This window comes from Aphelocoma coerulescens, unplaced genomic scaffold (genome assembly GCF_041296385.1).
Source record: "Aphelocoma coerulescens isolate FSJ_1873_10779 unplaced genomic scaffold, UR_Acoe_1.0 HiC_scaffold_63, whole genome shotgun sequence".
In the NCBI taxonomy this organism is placed as follows: domain Eukaryota; kingdom Metazoa; phylum Chordata; class Aves; order Passeriformes; family Corvidae; genus Aphelocoma; species Aphelocoma coerulescens.
In genome coordinates, this window is record NW_027183981.1 from 1,026,411 (window position 1) to 1,054,029 (window position 27,619).

At 53.3% G+C, this 27,619-nt stretch overlaps 1 protein-coding gene, 1 long non-coding RNA gene and 2 other non-coding genes across 5 annotated transcripts; 1 reads left to right on the forward strand and 3 right to left on the reverse strand.

Annotated features, from left to right (window-relative positions):
• Nucleotides 1–22: 22 nt before the first annotated feature.
• On the reverse strand, nt 23–6,868 carry LOC138102189 (uncharacterized). The gene is made up of 4 exons (XR_011147341.1): nt 6,789–6,868; nt 5,750–5,846; nt 2,595–2,691; nt 23–600 (listed from the first exon to the last, which is right to left on the reverse strand). It is a non-coding gene; the product is annotated as an uncharacterized lncRNA (long non-coding RNA).
• LOC138102199 (small nucleolar RNA SNORD45) lies at nt 3,083–3,166 on the reverse strand. The gene has a single exon (XR_011147350.1). It is a non-coding gene; the product is annotated as a small nucleolar RNA SNORD45 (small nucleolar RNA).
• Nucleotides 6,238–6,321, reverse strand: LOC138102200 (small nucleolar RNA SNORD45). Its single transcript, XR_011147351.1, has one exon. It is a non-coding gene; the product is annotated as a small nucleolar RNA SNORD45 (small nucleolar RNA).
• Nucleotides 6,869–17,574: 10,706 nt separating the features above from the next.
• On the forward strand, nt 17,575–27,302 carry LOC138102179 (medium-chain specific acyl-CoA dehydrogenase, mitochondrial). 2 transcript variants are annotated; one of them, XM_068999932.1, is made up of 12 exons: nt 17,575–17,652; nt 19,219–19,315; nt 19,983–20,080; nt 20,179–20,248; nt 21,522–21,622; nt 21,762–21,842; nt 22,067–22,197; nt 23,297–23,405; nt 24,318–24,458; nt 24,533–24,628; nt 24,993–25,241; nt 26,637–27,302. In XM_068999932.1, exons 1-12 carry the CDS (start codon nt 17,590–17,592, stop codon nt 26,706–26,708), a joined length of 1,308 nt encoding a protein of 435 aa, XP_068856033.1. In that variant the 5' UTR covers nt 17,575–17,589; the 3' UTR covers nt 26,709–27,302. The 2 variants fall into 2 exon arrangements, with proteins under 2 accessions (XP_068856033.1, XP_068856034.1); XM_068999933.1 differs by lacking the exons at nt 17,575–17,652; nt 19,219–19,315; nt 19,983–20,080; ... (1 more) ...; nt 21,522–21,622; nt 21,762–21,842 and adding an exon at nt 21,899–21,904.
• The last annotated feature ends 317 nt before the right edge of the window (nt 27,303–27,619 follow it).

The following is a 27,619-nucleotide window of genomic DNA, read 5'->3' on the forward strand; positions in this document are numbered from 1 at the left end:
GGAGTCCCAGATGGGACTTGGGGAGGCTCAAAGGTGAAACTTTTATTGGGGGGTAATAAAAACTGATGGTGACTCCCCTGTCCTGTGGTGAACTGGGGTGGGAGAGAGCAGGGAGCCAGGCCAAGGTCATTCCAGGGTCAAGGTCATCCCCAGGGCGAGTAGGGGCAGGGCAGCTCCAAACGGTCCTTGTGGTTCTGGTCCCAGTGTCCACTGAAGTGCTGGACCTGATCTCCCCACTGGCCCTGGAGATGGCAAGATGTCCCAGCCTGGGCAACATGAACTTGTGGGCAAGGATGGGGTGGGGTGGCTCATCCAGGGAAGCCAAAAATAGAGGTCATTGAGTCAGGCAAAGCAAGTCCCTGGAACTGGAGCACCCTGGGTGTCCTCCCAAGACTCAGAGATGGATTCGGATCGTGGTCATGCCATGGTCGTCTCCTGGTCATGGTCATGTTGTGGTGATCTCATTGTCACAGGCATCTCAGGGTTGTGTCGTAGTCATCTCATGTCACGATCCCATGGTCATCCTCTTATCACTATCATCACACTCATTTAATGGTCATGGTCTTCTCATGGTCATCTCAAGGTCATTCAGCTCCTGACCTGGAGAGGGAATTCAATCCCTGACCTAAGTGTGGGGGTTCTGTCCATGCACAGCCACTTTCTGTCCCAGGGTCATGGATCCCTTCCAGCACCTCAGGATTTCTGGGGTCTTTTATCCCAGATGAAGAGACATGCCCTCAACTCCTGTGACATCAGGAAAGGCTCCAGCAGTTGGGGCTCCATAAGCAGCCAAATCTCACTGGAGTGCATGGCCTGGGGTCCCACCAGCACTGTTCCAGAGGCAGGGATGGGATCTGCTTGGAAAGGTGCTGGCATAGGTCACAGGCAGCCACAGCTGCATCTTGTGCCCAAGCCTTATGGGGACCCCATGTCCTGAGGGGTTCCTGCTCCAGGAGGGATCTTGAACTGGGCTCCAGCCTGGCCCCAGCCTGAGGGTCACACCCTGCTCAGGGCCAGCGCTGGGCCGAGGGCAGGACAGGGCCATCCCTGGGGACACGGGCGCTGCAGGAGCTGTGTCCCGGTGCCAGCCCAGTCTGGAGCCACAGCCCTGGGCTGGGGGCAGAGCCCCTGGGACCCCCGTGTGGGACAGCTCAGCAGAGCAGGATGGGGGGGATCCAGCAGGACACAGTGGCCCCGGGTGGGACGGGGGGGCCGGGCAGGGGATCTTCCCCTGGGGGCCTGGAGCAGTTTGGGGCTGCAGTGCCAGGAACGGGCTGGAGCCGGGCCCCGCGGCCACCCCAGCACTGCCCCAAGCCCAGCCCTGGTGTCCCAGGGCCACCATTCCCCAGCGCTCCCCAGAGCCTCCAGAGACTGCAGATCCCAGCCACCGGGCTGTTCCCATTGCCTGTGACCCCGCTGTCCTCCCACCTCCCCGTTTGCCCTGATCCCGGGGTCCTGGTGCCCCAGGCAGAGGGGTCAGTCCAGGCCCTCGTTCAGCCAAAGGATCTGACAGGAGTCAAGAGCAACACCTGGAGATATTGGGTTTGAGGCTGGGCTCAGCTCCAGGGGAATTCTGGAGTGGAAGGCTACACTGGGAGCTGAGAGGGCTTGGAGATGGGGGGATCTGCCTCAGGGAGCTGTTGGAGCTGTGGGCTCACCAGCGCAGCTTGGCCAATGCTCAGGGCTGGTCTCCTCAACCCAAGACACCCCCAGAGCCTCATCCCTTCCAGGAAAAGCTGCTCCATGCAGAAGGTGGTTGAATTTGGGAAGGGTCCATGGGGGTCCTGCCTGGTGGTGTCAGTACTTCTGAAAGGATCCATATGTACCCGGGAATAGAGGGAACACATGGTACCTCTGTTAGCAGGGACACACCCCTATTTAGATGGGAATATTTTGGATCTAGAGGCTCAGGAGCCCCTATTTTGCCTTGCCTGCCTCATTATCACAAGAGATACAAAACCACAAAGCCACACAGTGTGTCAGGGTCCCTCTTGTGATCTGTCACTGGCTGGATGCCAGGTACCCAGCAAAACTGCTTTAGTACTGCTCTTCTCAACATGGAGAGAAAATATAACAAAAGGCTCATGCCTTTTGGGGATGGGGAGAAATCCCTCACTGATACCTGGGAAAACAGACTCAACTTCGGAAAATTAACTGAAGTTATTGCCAAAAAAGTCAGAGGATATTGAGAAGTAAAACAAGTCTTACAAGCACTTTCTCCCTACGCCTCCATCCTTTCTGAGCTCTCCCTTCTCCCCATATGATGATCATTCTGCCATCCCAGAAGAGAGAAATGAAACGAAAAAGAGTTTTAATAAAAATAAAGGACCGCTCAATTTCCGTCGGAAAATACAGCAGCAAAAGAAAAACCTGGATTTTTGAGACACAAAAGGTCACAAACTAACAAGAGGCCCCGGTCCCTATCCTTTCCCTCCCCACACATCAATGCCTCTGCAGCTGACAGGAGCCCAGGACAGCCACAGGGAGCCTGAGCACACACCCAGCAACACCTTCCCAGGGGCTGCAGATCTGACTGCACATCCAAAGCCCTGAAACTGGGACCTCGCCAGCACCTAGCTCACCCCAAACCTCACCTGTCACACCCCACGGGGATCTGCAGCCCTGGCGACACTCCAAAATGCTGGATCATAGATCTGGGCTGGCTGGAACGTCCCGGGCTCAACCAGAGACCTGCAAGAAGCACAAAACATTCCAGGTTTAGGGCCAGCCTGGCCAGAGGTGCCAGTTCCCTCCTGCGCACTCCCACCCGGAGCTGCAGCAGCCCAGCTGCGCAGGCGGAACGTGCACAGCTCAGCCGGCACACGGGGGCTCAGGGACGCCCCCAGTCAACGCCCCCACGTGCACCTGGCCACCAACTGCCAAACCATGGCATTCGGGCGAGGTGAGAGCCCCTCCTGGACACAAAACGCACGACTCGGCCCGCAACTGCACCTGTCCCACGCGGCGATGGGGCAGATCCCAACCCGGGCCCCCCCTCTCCTCAAGCCGGGTGCAGGTCTGGCACGGGGACTCGATCCCACAATCGGAAAAAGCTCCACTGCCGGAGGGATCGGGAGCTTCCCGGGCCTCAGAGTAATTCTAGAGCTAAAGCGGTGAGAGACATCAGCTCCGCTCAGATAATACATGCCAGCGCTCATCCCGGGCCCGGGAAGTGCCTCCTCCGGCCCGGCCCGGCCCGGCCCGGCCCGCCCAGCCGAGCGCCGCTGTTGGCAGCGCGGGACGCTCCCTCCGGCCGCAGCCGTGCCCCGGCAGCGCAGCCCTTGGCACGGCGCTGGAGCCAGCGCCGCCGGCCGCAGCCAAAGCCCCCCCGCCGCCGCCCCGGCACGGCCCTTCCCGCGGCCCCGGCTCGGCGGCGCCGGCAGCGGCCTCACGATCCTCCCGCCGCCGCCTCCCCGGCCCGGCCGCTCCGCTCTGGGCCGCGCCGTTCCGGCAGCGCCGCGCTCGGGGCAGCGGCTGCGGCACCGCGCCCTTGGAGCGGCCCCTTCCACAGCCCCGGCACCGGCACCCGCGGGGGCTCTGCCCGGGGGGCTCCGTGCCCGGGGGGCTCCGTGCCCGCGGGCCCCGCCGCTCCCCGCCCACGGCCCCTGCCAGCAACGAGACGCCCCGCGACCCCTCCCGGCCTCCCCACCTGCGCCCCGGGCCCGTCCCGCACCACGCGGCCGCTCCCGCCGCCGCTTCCGCTGCAAGGGACACCCGCCCGCGGCGGGCCGGGAGGAGCTGCCGCCGCGATCCGCCCACATCCGCCGCCAACGCCTCGCACCCCCACCGCCCTCCGTTCCCACCCGTGAGAGACCCAAACATTGTGCTTAATGGCTTAAACTTTGCTCTGAAGGACTTTTTGCCCGTTACGGCAAAACTCTATGAAGATGCTGCGACCACCGAAGCCCACCCCTCCCTGAGGATGCCTCCTCAGGGGAACTTGGGACTGTGAGTTACGCCGCCTAAGGGCACCTGAGATAACAGAAAGGTGACACTCTTGTTCAATTATCTCAGGCCTAGAGAGACGTAAACAAGGCTGAGGGAGAAGAAAGCATTCCCCAGAAAGCCAAACCCAGCAACTGTCCTGAAAATCAGCTCTGGTTGCGTTTGGGGTGGCAGAGGCCATGACCCACAGACCCAGTTTGCCGAGGTTTGCACATGCTCCCCCCCAGCCAAAGGGTTGGAGGAGAGGTTTTCGGTGTCTGCCACAACTTCTGGTGAGAGGCAGTGAACACCCATCCTCCTTTACACAAAACGGCTCACTTGTAAAAAACCCCACCCCAGGAAGGCCACACACATGGGACATTCACATGAGGAGCAGCTGAAGAGGGGTCAGAAACCATCAAAGACCCCCAGAGCTCCTCAGACTCATTTCCTGAGGCCTTCCACCAGAGCACTGCATGTGATGCAACAGATCCAGAGCCTGTTGCGAGAGACGGTATCAAACTTGCTGCCCCCAGCCTCGCTTCCCCGGAGGTACCTGGGCATTCCCACATGGCCAAAACGTATATTAATCCACTGAACTCATGGGGGGACCCTCACCACCCAGATGACCAGATGGAAAGGAACAACGGGATGCCCTTGGGATCTGTGGAGTGGTGAGATTTTTTACTTCATCTGCCTCTTGTCACTCACTTCTCCTCCTCCACCTCACTTTCTATTCCTCCCCCACTGTCCCTCTCTCTGTCTCTCATTTACTGTTAAATAAAATCCATACTATTGACTTTGGCTTATGGTCTCAATTGTCCCTCAGTTCAGGCAGAGGCATCTCTCCAAAAATTTTAATAAGCGGATCGTAGCACCATCCCCTGCTGCTGCTGCCAGGGAGAGCAGTCGGGAGTCCTTGCCCTGCCCCAGCCTGGGATCCCTCCCACGGCAGACAGTTCTCCACCAACTTCTCCAGAGTGGGTCCCTTTCCTCAGGCTGCTCCGAGTGCAGACGGACCTCCTCAGCACCTCTGATAGGAAACAGTTTTGCCAGCTTCCCAAATAACAGAGACTTCCAGACCATTACAGGGTGGGAAGAAGGAAGGCTGTCTCCTCTGGATTAGGAGTATCCATAGGTTGGCTTTGGTTTCCCCCCAGTGCCCCCCCAGCCGCTCAGGTCTCTCTGCCTGTTTGTTCACTCACTGCAAGGAAGGGGGGGGTGGGAAATAGGGACGGGGCCCCAGAGGACACCAGCATGGGACCAGCATCCCCTGTGGGACAGGGGACACCCATCAGCAGGGGCTGGGACCAACACCTCCTATGTGACACAGGACCCATGCCACGAGGGGAGGGACAGGGAACACCGTCACTACGGATACAACCCTGTGACACCCATGTTAAACCCTGGTGAAGCCCCTGAGACCCTCCCCCTTGGCACCACCTCCTTCCTGCTGTGACCCGAGGCTCAGGGACTTTTCCGGTCTGAGTCAGGATGAGGATCACTGTGTCTCCCAGGAAGTAGAAACAAAACAAAGAATAGCTATAGAACAGGAAAAGAAGGGCCACATTCCCTCGCAAAACAGGCAACAAATGCCCAACCCGCGTTTTGCAGACACAAAAGGACCCGAACTAACAAGAGGCCCCGGTCCCTATCCTTTCCCTCCCCACACATCAATGCCTCTGCAGCTGACAGGAGCCCAGGACAGCCACAGGGAGCCTGAGCACACACCCAGCAACACCTTCCCAGGGGCTGCAGATCTGACTGCACATCCAAAGCCCTGAAACTGGGACCTCGCCAGCACCTAGCTCACCCCAAACCTCACCTGTCACACCCCACGGGGATCTGCAGCCCTGGCGACACTCCAAAATGCTGGATCATAGATCTGGGCTGGCTGGAACGTCCCGGGCTCAGCCAGAGACCTGCGAGAAGCACAAAACATTCCAGGTTTAGGGCCAGCCTGGCCAGAGGCGCCAGTTCCCTCCTGCGCACTCCCACCCGGAGCTGCAGCAGCCCAGCTGCGCAGGCGGAACGTGCACAGCTCAGCCGGCACACGGGGGCTCAGGGACGCCCCCAGTCAACGCCCCCACGTGCACCTGGCCACCAACTGCCAAACCATGGCATTCGGGCGAGGTGAGAGCCCCTCCTGGACACAAAACGCACGACTCGGCCCGCAACTGCACCTGTCCCACGCGGCGATGGGGCAGATCCCAACCCGGGCCCCCCCTCTCCTCAAGCCGGGTGCAGGTCTGGCACGGGGACTCGATCCCACAATCGGAAAAAGCTCCACTGCCGGAGGGATCGGGAGCTTCCCGGGCCTCAGAGTAATTCTAGAGCTAAAGCGGTGAGAGACATCAGCTCCGCTCAGATAATACATGCCAGCGCTCATCCCGGGCCCGGGAAGTGCCTCCTCCGGCCCGGCCCGGCCCGGCCCGGCCCGCCCAGCCGAGCGCCGCTGTTGGCAGCGCGGGACGCTCCCTCCGGCCGCAGCCGTGCCCCGGCAGCGCAGCCCTTGGCACGGCGCTGGAGCCAGCGCCGCCGGCCGCAGCCAAAGCCCCCCCGCCGCCGCCCCGGCACGGCCCTTCCCGCGGCCCCGGCTCGGCGGCGCCGGCAGCGGCCTCACGATCCTCCCGCCGCCGCCTCCCCGGCCCGGCCGCTCCGCTCTGGGCCGCGCCGTTCCGGCAGCGCCGCGCTCGGGGCAGCGGCTGCGGCACCGCGCCCTTGGAGCGGCCCCTTCCACAGCCCCGGCACCGGCACCCGCGGGGGCTCTGCCCGGGGGGCTCCGTGCCCGCGGGCCCCGCCGCTCCCCGCCCACGGCCCCTGCCAGCAACGAGACGCCCCGCGACCCCTCCCGGCCTCCCCACCTGCGCCCCGGGCCCGTCCCGCACCACGCGGCCGCTCCCGCCGCCGCTTCCGCTGCAAGGGACACCCGCCCGCGGCGGGCCGGGAGGAGCTGCCGCCGCGATCCGCCCACATCCGCCGCCAACGCCTCATCCCCATCCCACCCCATCCCATCCCATCCCATCCCATCCCATCCCATCCCATCCCATCCCATCCCATCCCATCCCATCCCATCCCATCCCATCCCATCCCCGGTCCCATCCCATCCCCGTCCCGTCCCGTCCCACCCCACCCCATCCCACCTCCCTTCCCCTCCGTCGATGGAGGGCGACACCTTCGACAGCACCGGCATGGGCCGTGCCCGGTGGGTCCATGTCCAAGCGCTCCGTGAGATGTTTAATTTTCATCCCTTTCTTCAACCTGCAGCTCTCCAGGCCTGTGCTGAAGATCCCCTTTTAGCACCAACCCTCTTCCATGTGCCTCCCTCACCTGGCCATGGTCTCCCTGTTCCTCAGCACTCCTGTCACCAAACCATCGGGGGAAACTTTTCTAACACTGTAATTTCTATATTAAAAGCATGTGTAGCTTTATTTTGGCGCTGGGATCACCCACCCCCGGCTATTTCACACACCAGTTGGTATCTATGTCACTAATACGTATTCATCCCACTTCCTGAACTCAACATGTATTTGCTAAACATTCCCACAAATTCATGTACATATTTAATCACTTCTGAAAACTCACATCAGAGTAGGGGGTCTCTCAGTGGTGTCTGGTGGTTGTTTGGAGAACATCCTATTCCTCAAATTATCCTTTTATGGTCAAGAGCCCCCTAAACCAGCTTTGTGGTGTGGCCCAGACACACCTTTTTCCCAGCATTGCTCGGATCCACAGTCTGTATTCTTATGGCTCAGGTACAATGGTGTTGGCCAGACACACCCCAGCTGCTCCTTCCCTCACCCTCCTCAAAGGGATGGGGGCACAGGAGAAGGAACTGTTGCTACTTATTACATAACTTTGCCAAAAACCCCACTGTGTTCCTCATTATCTATTTCTCCACTGGTTCCACCCACGTTTATTATCCTGTGTGCACACCTTTACATCCTTTTATCTTTTTTGCTAGTTAGTCTTTAAGCTCTATCCAGCAACTTCAGGAGAACTGAAAATTTCTATTCTGTGTTATAATACACCCCCTCTCTCAGGACCTGAGAGGCTGTCCCTTCCCACAGCACCATGGATGTGCCCCCACCCTGGGATGGGGCCGTGCTCTGGGCAGTGCCAGGGAAGGTGTGCTGGTCAGTCCAAAATGGGGCTGTGCTTCGGGCAGTGCCAGGGGAGATGTGCTGGTCAGTCCAAAATGGGATTGTGCTCCTGGCAGTGTGGGGATGTGCTGGCCCATGGTCTGGGTCTGTTCCAGCTGAGCACCTGGTGGGAAGGGAGCCACACAGCTGGATCCCATGGATCGTGATCTCCTGGAGCACAGCTTAAGAGGATGGACACTCAGCCCTGCTGCCCTGCACACGTGGGCTCCAACACCGTCCTCTGCAGCCACTCCTCACCCTCTGCTTCAAAAGCCATGGAGAAGGAGTCAGTGGGAGCAGTGGGGATCTTGCATTCCCTGCCCCTGCAGATGGGCATCTCCAAGCCCGTTCTCATGGCTGGGGAGACAATGACCACACTGGGATGGATGTGCCCGGCACCAGCTCAGTCACAGCCAAAGCCACTTCCAGTGGCCTCCCCAGGGTCTATTGGAGGCTGGGATGTGTGTCTGGGACTTTGGCCAGTCTGAGCACATGCCTTGGCCTGAGGAATCTCTGGGGAGGGAGAGAGGGATGTCCTGGGCCACTGCTGTGGTTGAGCTCCTGGTGGGAGAGTCACGGTCACATGCAGGAGGATCCAGAAGAGGACCCTGCTCATATCCATGAGAGCAGGACTGTGTATACAAATATGCTGCTAGCAAGAATTTTTCTTGCTTCTTTCCACTCCCGTGAGATACTTTTCTCTCTCACAGAAGATATTTGTAGAGTTCTATAAACTATGAACACCTGTGACCTTGCAAAGCTTTGTTTATGGTATAGTAGAAAAATATTTTGACAATGGATGTTTTAGGATTTTAGCCAATCACCCCAAGCGGTGGCTGATCCTTTGACCAATTAGACTGAAGAAAAAAGTCTATAAGAGAGTTGTAAAATAATTAAATAAATCAATGTTGCTGCACAATTCCTGCCTGTTGGATCTCTCTTCTCCTCCCTACAGCTGTGGGACATGGTGATATTTGGTGAACCCCAACGTGTCCTGCATGCTGTGAGCCAAGCCACATTTCTCTAGAGGTACGCTGTTGTTCCCCCGCCCCAGACCGGGATGTCTGACAGGACTGAGAGAATGGCGAAAACAGCGGCTTAAAAACCAGCACTGTGGTAAGGGTCTGGAGACGTGTTTTCAGTTTAATGGACACTTCCATCTCTGAGAACTCACTCTGTGAGTTATTAGACTGGGCTGCCCTACATGGCATCTCCCCGAACAGAGACATCGCCCTGGATTTCGGGCTGTGGCACGAACTCGGCTCTGCACTCTGGCGCGAGTTCCCATCTGGGGACCCACTGGTGCTAGAATTACTACGCACGTGGCGGGGTTTGTTTAATCTGCTGATAGCCTTTAACTGTGGCAGCAGAGCTGGCTTGCCTGTTTCGGTGGCAAGTGACAGAGAGATATCTGAAGGAGACCCCACACACCTGGCTCTAGGGGTGTGTGGTGGCAGATCCAAAAAACCCCCCCCCGGTTTCACGGGTAGAGAATTTCCTGGAGCCTGCGCCGGGTCGCCCTGCGCTGCCGCAGGACCCCACACCCCCGAGGACCCAGTGCCAGCAGAGCACCTGGAGGGGGTGTGGGGGCAGCAGGGGGGCATGCAGCCCGCCCTGCCTTTCGGCTCAGTGGCGGTCACTGCTTTCCCAGTGCTGCGCTTCAGTGGGCTTGCGTCCTGGACCCCCATTGTTGGGGAGGATGAAAAGTTTGGTAAGAAAGTTTCACAGATATGTAGGCTTGGCAGAAAGATCTCTGAATGTAGAAACTGAGGATGAGGCAGAAATGAAAACAAGTTTTGATATAGAGTAAAAGATGTTTTGCTGAAACAGTGATCAATGAGTAACTGAGAAGGCAAAGGTTGGAGATGAACTGGAAGGAGATTTTTAGGAATAGGACAAAGGTATGTGACTACAAACAAAGACATGTTTTTCACCAAGTAAGTAAGTCTCAAGAAGAGCGTAAGTAAATAGAAAACATGTCTTTACCAAAAAGAGAGATATGGCAGGCAAACAAGAAATGTTGATATAGCAAGAAGAAGAAAGGTCTGAAAATTTTCCACTGCAAGCTTAAGTTGTAACTTACTTACTCTTGTGATTGGATAATAATGACTATAACATGGTGATGGTAGTAGTTATGATAGGCTATAGGCAAATGTAAAGGTATTGTGTATGGTGCTTATTGGTTGTTATGTGTTAAGATACTCTGCAAAGAAAAGTATATAATGCTTTGTAACTTGAACAGAAAGCGGCTTCAGGCATGCCTACAGCTGGAGCTGGCAGCTGTAGGGCTGGCTCTGGATACCCACTCCCTGAAATGCTGTAACTTCACCTATGCAATAAACAGCTTTCAAGAGAGCCGCCTGAAGTCCAGACATCCTTCGTGAAACTTTCTCCTATACCCATGGTGGCTCCTAGCCTGTCTGCACAGGTGTTTGCTGCGCCGAGAATGCCCGGATGCGGCTCGTCTCCCTCCGTAGCAACAGACTGTTCCGCGCAAAAGCAGAACCAAGCAGTCAACCTTTTAATATGGCATCTGCCTTTGCTGACAGAGCTGCCGAACATATCACGGCAACTGGCGGAGCTGCTCAGCTTGCAAAAGCAGCTGTTGCAGCTGCCAGAGGCGCCCCGCCGTGCAGGGCCTGCGCCGCCTGTGCCGCCCGCGCCGCCCGCGAGAGACGCTCCCAACCCGGAACCAGCGGCGGCGTCGTGGTGTCAGCGACCGGCACTGCACCAGCGTCCCAGCCGCCAGCGGAGCCGAGACCGGCGAAAGAAGTGGCGGTCACGGCGGCTGTGCCCCGGCCGGCAGCGGCTCTGGGCACTACCGTAGCACAGGAGAGAGCAGCAGCTCTGGGCGTGGCCGCAGCCTTGCAGACGGCTGCAGCAGCCCCGTCTCTGGATCGGTTGAAACCGCCCGAGATTGCATCCCTGACAGGGGCTGCGTTCAAGCCCCTGCACAGCCGACTGCAGCCTCTGCTGTCAGTTCCTCTTCTGGTTAGGCGATTTCTCCCCGCTTGCCTCTGTTCGTTCACAGCTCCTCAAAGCTTCTCATACGCAACGATTCATCGTCGGGCAGTGAGGCAGAGGAGGCTTTGGCCCCAGGGGGTAAAGCGGTTGTAGCCAGGCGGCAAAAGAAAAGGCTGCTCCAGTCTCGTCCCTGGACCTTCCCGGACTGCACTGTGACAGTGCATCCGAGACACTACAACCGTTTCTGGGAGTCGCTTAAGATGCAGGTTCTGGAGGAGGGCGATTGGGATTTATTGGAAACACTGGGGATGCCAAGCAGATTTGAGGATTCTGGGGGTAATTGGAAAGCTGTTACACTGCATCCAAAGGCTGTGCCAGTAGTTCAGGATGGTAGTGACACCTCGAAAGGGGAGATCCAAGCTTTCCCAGTGTATAAGGCTCTCCCAAATTCAGGCCAGCATGATAAGCATGAGATAATTGCCTGGAAGATTGCACAGGATCTGCATTCCGAGGTGGCACAACATGGGCTCGGTTCTGCTGAGGTGATGCAGATAATAACGGTGATAAATACAGATTTGCTTGCTCCATTTGATATCAGACACTTAGGTCAAATCCTATTTCAACCTGTACAATTTACAGTTTTTGAGAAAACCTGGAGAAAGCTGGCCGGCAAGACTGCATTAGCAAATATGCAGCTCCCTGCTGCTGATCCTAGACAGACAGCAGGAATGGATGCTTTGATGGGGACTGGTCCCTTCTCTGATCCCAGTCTACAGGGTAACTTGCCCTCTAGCATCCTGCAGCAAGCTCAACAGGTCGGCATGGCTGCCCTGTTGAAAACCATAGAGTTGTCTGCGCCTAGAAAGCGATATGCTGAAATAGTTCAAGGGAAATCAGAGTCATTCCTCTCTTTTGTAGAGAAAGTCGCTGCTTCTCTCGAGAAGCAGGTTGAGGATGACGGGTTAAGACAGATGTTGTTAAGGCAGTTAGTGAGAGATAACACAAACGAGGAGTGCAGAAAAATCATAGATGCCTTACCAGGGGATCCTGAGGTAACAGACATGGTCGAGGCCTGTGCTAAAGTGGGATCTGGGAACCAGAAAAGGTCTGCCTTGGCTGCGTTCCTGCAGCCTGTTCACACATCTTCTGGTCGTGAACCAAAGCCACCAAAACAGGCAAAAAAACGGAAGCGGCCTAAGCCGAGCCAAAAAGAGAACACACTGATCCCCAGTGCAAGAGGTGTGGCAGGCCAGGGCATCGCTCGGACTATTGTAGATCTCGGACTCATGCCGATGGTCGGCCTTTGTCGGGAAACTTCCGCCGGGGTGCAAGGAGGGGGAATTGCTCTCCGATGCAGTCACTCCCCCAGAGAGTGGCACAGGTACAGGCACAGGCCTACCCAGCCACCCTAGAGACGGCACCCAGGGATCAGACGGCACCCAGGGATCAGACAGCACCCAGGGATCAGATGGGTTTGACGTCCACACCGCAGCCGCAGTCGTCTTAGACTCTAGCGGTATTTATAAGGTTCCCTTGGATGCATATGGACCCTTAGCCCAGGGATCCAGTGTGATGCTGGTGGGAAAACCTGATGTTGTCCATCTAGGAATCTTAGTGCACTCAGGAGTTATTGATTCTGACTTTAAAGGTCAGATTTGCGCTATGGTCTCCATGCAAAAACCCCCTGTAACTATTCCTGAAAAGACCTGCCTTGCTAAATTAGTGCCTTTTAAGTCTTGTGTCCCCAGGGTAGAACAAATTCAGGAAGATAACGGCAGTGGATCTACGGGACTTCTGCAGGCCTTCTGGACTGCAGACATCTCTGACCAAAGGCCACAGCTGACATGTACCCTGGTCCTGCTGAACACCCATCTGCCCTGGGCTCAGCTTCGAGGTTTGATTGATACTGGTGCTGATGTAACTATCATCTCCTTCTCTGTGTGGCCTCCCTCATGGCCTTTAGCCCCGGCGGGATCGGCCATCGCAGGATTAGGAGGAACCACACAGAGCTATTTAAGTGAACGGCCTGTGGTGGTGAAGGACTCAGAGGGGCACACAGCTACAATTAGGCCTTATGTTGCTACCACTTCCCGTAACCTTTGGGGACGGGATGTGTTGGCAGCTTGGGGGGTACGGATTGGGACAAATTTTTGAACAGGGAAAGCCATCTTTACCTGGAAGGAGGGATTGGAATGGCAGGTGCTGAAGGAACACGAGTCAGGCTCTGCTCAGTTAGTTGAATTAAGGGCTGTTACCATGGCTTTTCAACAATTCTCACAGGAACCTTTGAATCTGGTTACTGACTCTGCTTACGTAGCAGATATCACCCAACGCTTAGATTGTTCCCTTCTGAAGGAGGTGAACAATGCAGCTCTGTTTTCGTTGTTGCAAACCTTGTGGTCTGCAATTCAGGCTCGAGTGCATCCATATTACATTCTGCACATTCAAAGCCACACCAATTTACCAGGTTTTCTAACGGAAGGCAATGCCAGGGCTGACATGCTAGCCAACCCTGTGTGGGTAGGGCCTCAGCCTGACAAAATTGCACAAGCCAAGGCATCGCACGGTTTCTTCCATCAAAGTGCACATACCCTGCTGAAGCAGTTTCATTTAACGCCAACCGAGGCGCGCGACATTGTCAGCGCTTGTGCTGACTGTCATGGACTCGCTGCGCCTTTGCCAGCGGGGGTAAACCCCAGAGGGCTAAAAGCCTTGCAGATTTGGCAAACGGATGTAACTCACGTCCCAGAATTTGGTCGGCTGAAATATGTGCATGTGTCTATTGACACTTTCTCCTCGGCTATGCGGGCTACTGCTCACACTGGAGAGAAGGGCCGTGATGTCATTGCCCATTGGAAATTGGCTTTCTCAGTCCTGGGCGTGCCAGCTTCTGTGAAAACCAATAATGGTCCTGCCTACGCCTCGGAGAAGACGCGGCAGTTTTTACACCTATGGGGTGTAGACCATACCTTTGGTATCCCACATTCTCCTACTGGCCAAGCCATTGTTGAACGTGCTCATGGTACCTTGAAGCGTGTTTTGGGCAAGCAGAAAAGGGGAATGCATGGAGAAACCCCACAGAGCCGACTAGCAAAAGATTTGTATACAATCAATTACCTTACAGTACCACAAAATTCAAATAATCCTGTTATTCTGAATCATTTTCTCTCATTGCAGTCTGCAGGCGACAGACAACTGCCCTGGGCAAAGGTCTGGGTGCGGAATTTACTCACTAACCAGTGGGAAGGCCCTCATGAGCTTATCGTTTGGGGTCGTGGGTATGCTTGCGTTTCCACAGATACTGGGGTACGGTGGCTACCTTCAAAATGCGTTCACCCTGACCTACGGCACCAGAGGCAGAACAGGCAACCTCCAAATGATGGCCAGAAGGCCAACAATGCAAATTGCAACCAGAATGTAGATCATCAGCCTAATGACTCTTCTGATGATGACCAGGATGTCAACCATCAGGCAGATGGTCCTTCTACAAGCAGAGACTGGGATGGTCCTTCCACAAGCAGAGACTGAACTTTAAATTTCTTGTTATGGAGTCAGATAGTTAAAGCCTTAAGGACATATTTAGAATTAATAACTGAGGTAGATTTCTATTTAGGATTAATACCTAGTAGAATTGTTATCTTATAAAACAGAAAGAGGGAATTGTGTATACAAAAACGCTGCTAGCAAGAATTTTTCTTACTTCTTTCCAGTCCCGTGAGAGACTTTTCTCTCTCATGGAAGATATTAGCAGAGTTCTATAAACTATGAACACCTGTGACCTTGCAAAGCTTTGTTTATGGTATAGTAGAAAAATATTTTGACAATGGATGTTTTAGGATTTTAGCCAATCACCCCAAGCGGTGGCTGATCCTTTGACCAATTAGACTGAAGAAAAAAGTCTATAAGAGAGTTGTAAAATAATTAAATAAATCAATGTTGCTGCACAATTCCTGCCTGTTGGATCTCTCTTCTCCTCCCTACCACTGTGGGACACCGTGACACAGGACATTTTCCATCTGTGCAGGAACAAGGGGATCCAGGGGGCTGTGGCTGGGGCAGGTGGTGCAGGTGAGGGGGCTCAGTTATGGCTTTGGGAAGGACCCAAGGAACCCTTAGTCCACTACAGAGGGGACAGAGGACTCAGAAGGACAGTCTGGGCATGATGTGTGGGAAGGCGAAGGTAAATTTGGAGAGGAAATATGATGGTCAGTCTCTGCATGGGGACTGCTCTGGGGTCATGGGATCACAGCCCATCACTGTCCCCTCCAAACTCCAGGAGTCACAGCTACCACCTCTGAGCCACCTCTGTGCCACCTCGGCTGCTTCAGAGAGAAGAAGCAGACATTGCAGAGGTCCATTCCCTGTGGAATGCTCTGCCTGGGCTGTTTTTCTCTCTGGATGCCTGTAGAAGAGTATCAGTGTTCCATCCAATGTGGGACTGGGGAGCAGAACCCCTGAAAAACTGCTCAGCAAAGCCAGAACTAATCACAGGTGAGCAGGGGAGATGATCCTGCCCCACAGGAGCTGGGTCCAGGCACTCAGGTGGGGGTGAGGGAGCTGCAGAGTGGGTGTCCGGAGCTGCCAGCAAATCCAGCCCAGTATGGCTGCAGCCTCTCCCCCAGCAGGTTCAACCTGCTGTGGTGAGCAGGTGTCTCAGAGCCATGCGGACACACAGACAGGCACAGGACAGACAGATACTCACCTGCCACCAGCAAGGCAGTCACCCACAGCTCCCCTGCACAGGACCCCCATCCCACATCAGTGTTTATCCCATGACGACAATCCCCTATCCCAGGATCAGCACCCACCCCGTGGATGTGATGCCTGATCCTGGGACCAGCCTCCATCCTGTGACCATGATCCCTTATCCACCCTGGGACTAGCGCCCAAGAGTGTGATCCCCTATTGCAGGACCAGCATCGACCCTGTCAGTGTGCTCCCTTATGCACACTGGGACCTGCATTCCTGCTTCCAGCTACATTAATGCCTTCTGCACCTGGAGTGCCTTGAAACCCCCCTGTACCAGCTCGTATCTGCATCACAAATCTCAGGAGCTCATTCCTTCCAGAAGGCTATTGATACTGGTCTTGAAGGCACCTGGAAATAGCATCTCAGTTCTGCCCATGTTGTCCAGAAATTCCTCCCTGCATCAGGAACACCCTGGGTGGGGGCGTCCCTACATTGTTCAGGCACCTGAAGCAGCTGCAGCTGTTTGTGACCCAGGAGAGAAGATATTACCTGTGCCATTACCTTTCCATAGGGATACAGAAGCTCCCTACCTGCCTCTGTGATTCTGGGGAGTGTGATCCTGGTTCGTTAACTCCAGTGAAACCCACCCTGCTCATCAGAAAACCCACCTGAACCTTTCTCTTTAATGCGATGGAGAAATGTCTCTGCATCCCGGGGCTGTTGTGATGACAAATCACCTGAGGAGCATTGATGAACCGTAGGAGTGTGCAGGAATTGTACAAGTAAGGGATAAATAATCCATGGACAGAAGTTGGGCTGCTCTGGAACTCCCAGTTGCAGTCAGGAATGTGACCTGTGGATCAGAACCTGTGGTGATGGATAGGGGGTGTTTTAGCCCCAAATCCACACGTCCTGTGGGCTTGAGACTGGATTTAAAACAGGAAGAACACGTTAAAATCTTCATTAAACATTGGAATAACATAAAGTTACAAATTAACTTTTACTTAACTACAGGGATAAAAAGTCACAGAATCTTCAGACCACTAAGGTTGGAAAAGACCTCCAAGATCAGTGAGTCCAACCTTTGACCAAACACCACCTTGTCACTCAGCCAGAGCACCGAGTGCCATGCCCTCGAACACCTCCAGGGATGGGGACTCCACCACCTCCCTGGACAGCCGCTTCCAAGGCCTGACAACCCTTTCCATGAAGGAATTCTTCCTGATGTCCAACCTAAAACTCCCCTGACACAGCTTGAGGACGTTTCCCCTTGTTCTGTCCCATGTCCCCTGGGAGCAGAGCCTGATCCCCCCGGCTGTCCCCTGACACAGCTTGAGGACGTTTCCCCTTGTTCTGTCCCATGTCCCCTGGGAGCAGAGCCTGATCCCCCCGGCTGCCCCCTCCTGTCAGGGAGTTGTGCAGAGCCACAAGGTCCCCCCTGAGCCTCCTTTTCTCCAGGCTGAGCCCCTTTCCCAGCTCCCTCAGCCGCTCCTGGTGCTCCAGCCCCTGCCTCGGCTTCGTTCCCGTCTCTGAACACGCCATTCCACCGATACCGGAGTGAAAAGCCAGCCGCGGTCGGAGCAAAGCCTGTGTGAGACCACGATCAGTTTTTTTTAACCTGATGGTTTAACCCAAGAAGTGTCTGCCCAAGGCAGGGACCCGGGCCCGTTTCTGCCGCGTTAACCAAACTCTCCGTGAGAAACCCACGAGCGGGACCCGAACCCATCTCGGGGGAAATTTCACACCGCAAAAGGGAAATAAAAGCAGCCGATTCTCTGTCATCGACAAAACGGGGCAGAGGAGGGGAAGGGGCGCGGAGGAGACCCCGCACCGCCCTGTTCGGGGAGCACCGCCCTGTTCGGGGGCGGGGATGGTGCGGCCGCCCCGCAGCGCTGCAGCCGCCGCAGCGATGTCCGCGTTCAGCGCCAGCCGGGTGAGCGGGACAGGGGGGCACGGGGGGAGCCAGGGGAGGAGGGACGGGGCCGGGGTCGTGCTGGGGCTGAGGCGGTGCTGCCAACCTCAATCCCGGCGGTCCCGAATCGGGATTGGTGCCCGCTGCTCCTCCCGCGCCGCTCCATTCCTCCCCCGGGGGTCGGTGCCCTCTGCTCCCCCCGGAGTCGGTGCCCGCCCCGTTGGGAATTGGGAACATTACTTATATCGGGATCTATCGGTCGCCCTCCCCGGGAACTGCGTCGGCACTTCCAGTTCTCCCCGTCATTCCTGAATTAGGGGAAAGGTGAAGGTCGCCGGTTCTGCCGTGTCCATCCAGTGTCCCCTGGTGGGATGTGGCCACCTGCCCCAAGTGTCACGGTGACAGCGGGAGCGACGGGGGCGACTGTGCACGAGGGCAGGGGATCTCATGGATGATATTCCTGGCCCCGGGATTTGAGGTTCAGTGGGGGCAGAGCAGGTGGAAGGCACGAGGAGCTGGGTCTCAGCGTGGAGAGGACAGTGAGGCTGATGGAGTAGGCAGGTGCTTGCCCAGATCCTTACATAGAATCCCAGACTGGTTTGGGTGGGAAGGGATCTAAGAGACCACCCAGTCCCACCCCACTGCCAACTTGGAGCAGCTAGATCAGGTTGCTCCCTGGTGCTATCTCACCTGACTGGGAACACTCCCAGCGATGGGGCACCCCCATGGCTCCACTGCCTCATCCCTGTGTGAGAACTTTGGTCTCTTGTCACTCTGTGTTTCCCCCGGGGAGATTTCCCTGCCCATCCCTCACCTTCAGCCGTCCAGGGGTGTTGATGTGTCCAGAGTCGCCTCAGTGATGCCCTTGACCTCGCCCAGACCCGGGAGCAAGAGAACCATGAGACTGAACATCTCAAACACAAACTTGGCAGCTCCTTCGGGGGACGGTGTGTCACCTTCAGCCTTGTTGAGAATTCTAGGCTTTTCCTAGTTTTGTCTAAATGTTTTGGTGGAGATGCTGTGTAGGACTGGATCATGCTTAAGAGAAAAACCAGCAAAACCAAAACTAAACCAAAGCCCAAACAAATAAACCCCCCATGACTACAATACCCTGTCTTTTTTTAATACTTTTTTTTTTTTTGTCAGTTATACTTCAAACAAGGTCTAAAACACTTGGGAGGGTTGTTTCCTGGTATTGTTTTGTTTTCCTTGCACACCTGTGGCAGCAGTTTGGTAAGAAAGCTCAGGCAAGAAGGGAAAACCTGGGTGAGAAAGGACAGTTTTGCAAAACTTGTGTCTTGCGAAAACCCCGCAGATAAAACTTTACCTTGGGGACACCCCCAAGCTGTGCATAACCGCTGTCTCAGCAGCTCAGCATTCCATGCTTGATCCCAGCTCTCCCCACAGTTCACCTTTTGGCTTTACAGATATTTTCAGTATTCTCTGACAATACCTTTTTTCCCTGTGCGCCACCTGTCACAGCCCCTGTCCCTTGCTGTGCTGTGGGGCTGCACTGACACCTTTAGGACAGGCCCCTCATTCTGGTCCAGGATATTCCCTCATTCTCATAGTCCTTTCCTGCTGCAGCTGCTCCGAACCCTGGTTTGGCCTGGCTGGAGGTTGCACTCCAGCAAACCTGCCCAAAATGTGCACCTGAGCAAACCTGGGAATGGGTTCAGCTTCGGTGAGTGCGGCAGGTCTGGGAAGGGAGGGAACAGGGAGGGACAAAAGGCAGTGTGGGGGGAAAAGAAGCAAAAAAAGGACCAAAAAAACCAGACAAATCCCAACCCAAAGCCCAACAAAACAACTGACCAAAAAACCAAACAACAGTACTGCAGTTCAGGAGGAATTTCCCAGACAGGTGTTTATTTGGAATAGATTTCTATTCTTTTTATAAAAACTATTGGAAAACCAAAAGCCCTTTTTCTGTCCAGTTCAGGACAGCCAGGGCAGGGGGTGATATTTCAGAGACTTTCTTCTTTTTTGTAACTATCTTGAGCTTTTTTTATTGCCCAAATAACCTCAGCATTGAGCGATGATCCCCCATTGGCTTTTAAACATTACATTAACCATGAGCAGCACCAGGGGAACATAGTGTGTCTAGGGATGTGACACAGAAATTTCTCCATACCTGGGCTATTACAGCAAATTCTCTGGGACAGCAGCATGTGCTTGACAGATGTTTTTGGTAAAAACATTTTGTTACCTGGCACTTTCTGCTCCATTTCCAGTTGTTTTTGAATAATTTTGTAACTAATGGTGTTGTGGGCATTGCTCAGAGCTCAGGGCAGTTCAGATGGAAGGAGGAAGTTGAGCTTCTTTATGACTTTTTTGCCTTATTTTTTCAACAGAACTGACAGATGAACAGAAGGAATTCCAAGCTACTGCCCGGAAATTTGCTCTGGAGGAGATTATTCCTGTTGCTGCACAGTACGACAGGACTGGGGAGGTAAATCCACCCCACAGGAGGGAAAAACCAGATTTTTCTCTTTATGCAAAATTTGAAATGTTACCTCTGATAATCAACTGTGATTTTCCCTGTTTCAGTATCCTGTGTCACTCATCAAACGGGCCTGGGAGCTTGGGCTGATGAATTCCCACATCCCAGAGAGCTGCGGTGAGTGTGATCCCTTTTAATCCCTAAAATAAACCAAAGAAAAGGCCTTGGAGGAGACTGAGGTGTGAAATTATGGATTACATATAAAATTACCTGTTGCACACCGGAGTAATCCCAAAGCAATTTGTGGGCAGGTTGACCCACATGGGTGTGATGAGGCTGGATGGGATCAGGCGAGGAATTAGATCCTGATGTAGTAACTTATGGCTGGATTTTCTCCCACAATCCCCATTCCCATGACTCCCATGTCAAGAATTCAAGGATTTACTTTGATCCTGCCTCAGGCTGGAGTGATTTAAGGGCTCATTCCTGAGGATCAGTTACCAGTTTAGTTGAGGTGCAGCAGGTGCGTAGCCATGGATAAAAATGTTACATTTCAGATTCCCTGTTCTACTTGAAAGTGGAGGTGGGAAGTGTCCAGAGAAGGCCCTGATGGGTTTTTTTGACTGATTTGGTGTATCTGGTATCAAGAATTGAGTTTCTGCAGCAAAGCCTGAGAATCACAGGAAGGTTTGAATCAAGAGCGGCCTTTAGAGGTCCCCTTGTCCGACCCCCAGCAGCAAGAGTGAGGGGCCAGGTGGGTGCAAAACACTCAAAACTCAGGAATGAATTTGAAAAGCCATCAAGTTTCATAGTGGGAAATCATCAGCACAATTTGGCTGGATATCCTTATATAGCCTGAAAAACGAGGTATTGATGAGACTGATGGTGGGTGTGGAAAAGTTGAGGCTGGTGTGAAGAGCTGTGGGAGAAGGTCATGGAACTGAATGTTCAAATGAAATTCAAAATAGGAAAAGAGATGGACATAGGAAAGGCACGAAGTGATTCAAACTTCCCAGGTAAAATGGTGTCTGCTGCACTAATGCCTGCCTCTGGAAAAAGGGATTTGAGGGATATAATTGATAGTTTTGTGAGACATCAGAGCCCATGTGGCCATTTTCTGCCTCCCAAGAGCCAGGGAATGCTCAGATGTAAAGCAGTGACAGATCCTGGTGGCACCTTTTGGCCATTTTATGCCACTTGTCCCACCTTGAGCACAAAATTAACCCCCCTGAGAGTGGTGAAATGGGATTTTTAAATGATCTAATTGCAATGAAAAGAAACAAATAACAAAATTATCAATCTGGCAGCATGCTATTTCCCAAGGTGTTCCCAAGGGAGAACATCTGATGGAACTCAGTGTCCATGGGGGATGTTTGGCATAATAAATGCTTGCAAATCATTAATATTCTGCACTTGAGACCCCTCTGAGTCTCCTCCTGTCCCCCCACAGGTGGGCTGGGGCTGGGCACCTTCGAGGCATGTCTGATCACGGAGGAGCTGGCGTATGGATGCACTGGGGTGCAGACGGCCATTGAGGCCAATTCCCTGGGGGTGAGTCCTGCACCTGTCCAGAACTGGGGCTGGGGCCCTCAAACTGGGCTCTGGGTCCTCCAGGCTGGCCTCTGGGTCCTCCAAACTGGGCTCTGGGCCCTTGAGGTGATGGGTTAATGCTCTGAACATTCCCTTCCAGCAAATGCCTGTGATCATCGCTGGGAACGAGCAGCAGCAGAAAAAATACTTGGGCAGAATGACAGAGGAGCCCCTGATGTGTGTGAGTGTGACCAGGGAATCCCATTGATTAATTAATTCATGACAGAGGAACCCCTGATGTGTGTTTGATTGGGGAATCCCATTACTTATGTAGTTAATTAATGACAGAGGAGCCTCTGACGTTTGTGTGACCGAGGTCGGTCATTGCCCACAATTCCACAATGATTTTGTGGTTTCCCAAACCCAGAATGTAAATTCCTTGGGATCTGGGGGCTGTTCTTCCAGGCTTACTGTGTGACGGAGCCAGGCGCAGGCTCGGATGTGGCCGGGATCAGAACTCGGGCGGAGCGGAAGGGGGATGAGTACGTCATCAATGGGCAGAAGATGTGGATCACCAATGGTGGGAAGGCCAACTGGTGCGTTCCCTCTGTGGGCATACTGGTCTATACTGGGGTTTCTTTAAGGGCCTGTCACAAGCCAGGGTGTTCCAGTGTGCCACCAGTTCATCAGGAAGAGGCACCAGTGGCCCCAGTGCTGCGGGGTGCCCAAAGAGGGAACGGGCTAATGACCTCAGAGCTCGATGCTGTCACAGCTTCGCTCAGAATGCTGCTCATTTGGGCTTAAACCAGACACAATTCCCTGTGCTTTCCGTTTGGGACAGCGAGTTACTCAGGGTCAACTCCAAAATGCTCAGGTTACCCAGCCCTGACCTGGCTCCCAGACAGGGATCAGCTGCTTCTGACTCAGCCGGCAATGCCTTCCACTCACAGGGAAAACAGAAAAACTCTGGGATTTAATTGCCTTAAGGTAATACATTTCCAAGAAGTCCCAGAGCCCAGGCTGTGCTGCAGGGTCTGGGGAGGGCAGTACAGACCCTTCCTCGGGGCTTACACTCTCCCCACCCCAACACACAAACTCTTCTCAGTTCAAGAGGAAAAACTTTATATATTTATCTATGAAAGTTGGGATTTCTCACTGTTTAATTTCTTGCCCGAGGCAGAACCATCACAGAGACTCTCCCAGCACATTCCTGACCCCCCTAAATGGGATTTACAGCAATTGCTGACACAAAAACCTAATTTGCAAATGATAGTGGGAAGAGTAAAATGGAAATATTTGCAATCAAGAGGAAAAGGCCTTGCACACAATGCCGCATTCCCTGTACAATAATGTTTAGAGTTGTGCTGGGAATTGGCTTATTTTGGGCTATTTGGGAGGCTGAGTGGGATATTGAGACTTACAGACACATGGAAAAGGTGGAGAAGCTTTGTAGGTTTACCTGAGGGAATTTCATTAAATCTTGATTTTGCGGGAAGAGATGTTTAGACAACACTGACATTCCTCGAACTCCCTCCCCCTCATTTGGGTTTTTTTGGAAGGGCCAATTAAAAAGGGTTGTTACCTTCCCACTCTATTTCTTGTACAGTACAAATATGGACAAAACCACTTGGCATTTTTGCCATGAAGTATCTGATTGTTGGGGATGAACTGAGCCCCCATCTCTGTCCTCCCCAGGTACTTCCTGCTTGCCCGCACTGATCCTGACCACCGGGCCCCAGCCAGCAAAGCCTTCACGGGCTTCATCGTGGAGGCCAACAGCCCTGGGATCCAGATTGGCAGGAAGGTGATCATCAGGAATTACTGCTCCTTCCTGAACCAATAACACGATGAATTGCCATGAAAGGGAAATGGCTGGAATTGTCAGGGCTCATAGACAGGGATATTGGAATTCTCGCAGTGCCCAGAAACTGTTCATAAGACACATTTAATAATTATATTTACATAGATATATTTTAATGGAATTATATATGCATAATATATGTAAGATAATTATATAATATACAATTATATGTAATATATATAATTAGATATAATGACAATAGAATTATAATTGTATGAATTCAGATAAAGAATTATTCAGGAGGGCCTAAAGCAGATAATTTTGCCCAGATGCAAAAGAACCTTTAAGAACATGGAATTGCCAAGAACCAATTAATGTCCAGGGGGAGTGAAGGTGTTGGCAGAACTTTCCCCAAAACCAGCTGGTCTGCTGCAATTTCAGCTCCTCCTGCCCAAGTAAGGCACCATGGAGGCCCCGATTTTCTCACTCTGCTTACATTTGGAACCTGAAAACCTGATTTACTTATGAATTTGTCTTTTGGCAGCACAGCTATGTCTCGCAGCTGCTCCAAGTGGGCTCTTGACTGTTTTCTCTCCCATGTGAGAGGATAGATTTGAATTATATGTCAAATTGAATCCTCCAGAGGATAAATTGAACCAGAAAAAGCCAAAGGAGGGATTCCAGCCTCAGAACTGATCTCCCACATGGAGGCAGTAACCTGCTCAGGTGTGACAGGTCAGGGACTCACTGGGCTGGGGAGGCCAAACTAGTATTTCTTGTCTCTCTGGTGGGTTTTAGCTAAAACTGAAGTGGCTTTTTAAGGGGAAAAAGCTTCCTTTATTGTTTAAGTGAACTAAAGGATGGAATTGGTTGTACCTGGGAAGAAGCTGATTCAGTGGCACCTCCCTTTTCCAGGAGCTGAACATGGGCCAGCGCTGCTCGGACACGCGTGGGATCGTCTTTGAGGATGTGCGAGTCCCCAAAGAGAACGTGCTGATCGCGGAGGGCGCTGGCTTCAAGATCGCCATGGGCGCCTTTGACAAGACCAGGCCCCCGGTGAGTGGCACGAATGGGCTGTTCACAAAACTAACAGGAATTTCTGCTGCTCATCCTGCACTGTGCCTCCCCAGGTGGCAGCTGGGGCTGTGGGGCTGGCGAGGCGAGCACTTGACGAGGCCACGAGGTACGCGCTGGAGAGGAAAACCTTCGGGAAACCCATTGTGGAGGTGCGTCCAAGAGCTTTAGAGTTACACATGGGAAAGTCTGATCCAACACAGATCCCAGTCCCATAAAACTCCTTAAGCACAACTTCCCAAGTGTGTTGAATCTGCAAATGAAGAAATGAAGATAAAATTACATATTAGGGAAGATTTATTCCCAGAAAGGCCTGGCTATGGTGGAGTCCCCATCTTTGTGGCACCTGGGGACACAGTTTAGTGATGACCATGTTGGTGCCGGGGAGAGGCTTGGCCTTGATGACCTTAACAGTCTTGTCCAACCCTGACAATTCCATGATCCCAAGCAGAAGGCTCCTTGCCCTGTGGTGTCGCAGCCCTCTGAGGCTCACGTGGTGGATCTCCACTCTCCCAGCACCAGGCCGTGGCATTCCTGCTGGCAGAGATGGCCATGAAGGTGGAACTGGCCCGGCTGGGGTACCAGCGTGCAGCCTGGGAGGTGGATGCTGGCCGCCGCAACACCTTCTATGCCTCCATTGCCAAGGCCTTCGCTGGGGACGTTGCCAACCAGGTGGCCACTGATGCTGTGCAGATCTTTGGGGGCAATGGCTTCAACACAGAATATCCTGTGGAGAAGCTCATGAGGGATGCCAAAATCTATCAGGTGAGTGTGACAGAGGGTCTCCATGGCAATGTGGGCACTCAGTACAAAGTAATTAATTGTGATTAATTGCAATCAGGATGGACACAGGCTAAAAATATTTGGAGACTGAAAGGCGTTAAATCAGAGAAGTTCTCAAGTTACCACTTGCTGGGCAGGTTCTTTGGCTGAGATGTCACCAGCACTGAGGTCCATGAAATAACTAATTAGCATTAATTACCTTCTGTGTGCTGCAGAAACAGCCATGGGGCGCAGCCCATGGTGATTCACTTCTTCAGTTATTTATTTATTGGTTTCTTTTCCAAAAGAACAAAACACAGTCATATTTCCTCATTTTCAGCCCACAGACATCCCTAATCCCCAGTGCTTTTTCTGCAATGTTATTGCCAAGACATTATTCCATGCCAGAATTCCTCTGTTGGTTCCAGTTTGTTATTCAGCAGGAATGAATTAATTTCATTAGGAAACCCAGTGACCTTCACCTTTTCCCTCTTTCCAACATTAACCATGATTGGCTGGAACTGATCCAAACAGGTCTCAGGGAACATATATGGGCCCTGACCTGTCACCAAGTGACCACAGCTGCTGAGATTCCAGGTGGTTGACATTCCATTTACAGCTGACTATAAAATTCCAACTGTTCTCACCAGCCAGGAATTTTTCCTTCTCCAAGGACAGAAAGCAGATGTTTGGAATTGAGAAGTTCTCAGTCCTGATTTCAGTCCTGCCAGGGAGGGACTGAACAAGCTATGAGACTTTGTCAGAATCGGGCTCTTTTCCTGTTCTGGGGTTGTTTTCCACCAAGATCCTCCATCACACAGTTCCATCACCAATGCATGGCCAGGCATGCTGAGGTTTTGAAATTGTTCAAATTACTCTGATTTAGTGTGAAATTTGGGGTGTTTTTCCTGTTCCACTCCATCCCTGAAAGAACCTAGGAAAGGGGTTGGACCTTACAATTCCAGCAGCTCTACTTGGAGAAGCTTTGTGCAGTTTGGGGAGTATTATCCTGATTTTGTGACTGCAGAGAAAGTGGATTTGCAGGTGTGGGAGTGATTTGCCAAAGCAACTTTGGGCAGGATTGGGGGCTGAAACACTGAAATGCCCAAATTCTACTGTCCTGAAGCTGCCCTGGGCTGTAACTGGGGAATCCCTGGATCTCTCCTGTGCTGGGCACACACGATGTTTGGATATCTGGGGAATCCCTGGATCCCTCCTGCACTGGACACACACACCTGTGTGTGCTTATTGCCTGCTATGGGTCATTGTCACACTAATTTTTCCCAGTTTTCCCTCTTCCTGCCCCCGGCTTAGTGCAGGGAGGGGTCACAGGTGTGCAGACTCTGGTCAAACACCTTTCCCAGCTCCTGGCTCACCCGTCTCTGGTTCTCCCCACAGATCTACGAGGGCACGGCACAGATCCAGCGGGTGATCATTGCCCGTGAGCATCTGGGCAGGTACAAGGCCTGAGGGATGTGGCAGCTCCAGGCCTGGTATTCCAGGGAAAGGGATTGTGCTGCATTTCTCCATTAGAAAAACATGGGAAAATCCCTTTTTGGTCAAACTCCTGTTCTGGTGCCTGATCCAGCACAGGCTCTGGGACCCCACCCATCCCCTGAGCCCATCCCACTGATTGAACATCTCAAACATCCCTAAGTCCCATAGGGATCATATCGCTCTTCCCAAATCAACCTTTGGCTTTCAGCAGCAAAGGAGACAAAACCTTTCCCCAGCAGACCTGGATGAGCAAAGAGTGAAACAAATTCTCATTTTTAAAAATTTTTGCCAGTGAGAGCAAAAATCCAGCACATCCCAGGGGTCGGATTTGGGGTGTTTCCATGTTTTTAATGGCACTGATAGGCTCTTTGTTTATCCCTGGGGCTTGGGTGATAGCAACTGGATCAACCTCAGGGAACTTAAAAAACCTGACTTTTCCTCCTCTGGAGGGGCCCAGCTGGCTTTGGCACTTAGGCTTCAGGGCCCCAGTTCCCAATATCCATAGGAAACACTGTGGGTTTGGAGCCTTTCAACAGCCAGATCTAAATAAAAATTAAAGTGAATCCATGTTTCTCATGCCTTGAGACAGAATTCCTTGTTATGGGTGAGTGGTAATGATGGTGTGTGAGAGAGGCTGCATGTGTCCTGGGAGGAAAGGAGTGGGATGAGGCAATGGGAACCTGAATGAACTGATCTCGTGGAAAAGTGTGCAGGAAATGGGCTGGGTTTGGGCATTGCATTGTGGGCTGAGCTGGGCCTCGCCCTGATGCCCTGATGCAGGCCAGGAATGAAACTTGTGCAGCACAGAGGATTTCCCTGGAAAAGACCTGTTCTGGAATCATTGCCAGGCCCCAACAAAAGCTGTCAGTGTTGACAGGGCAGGG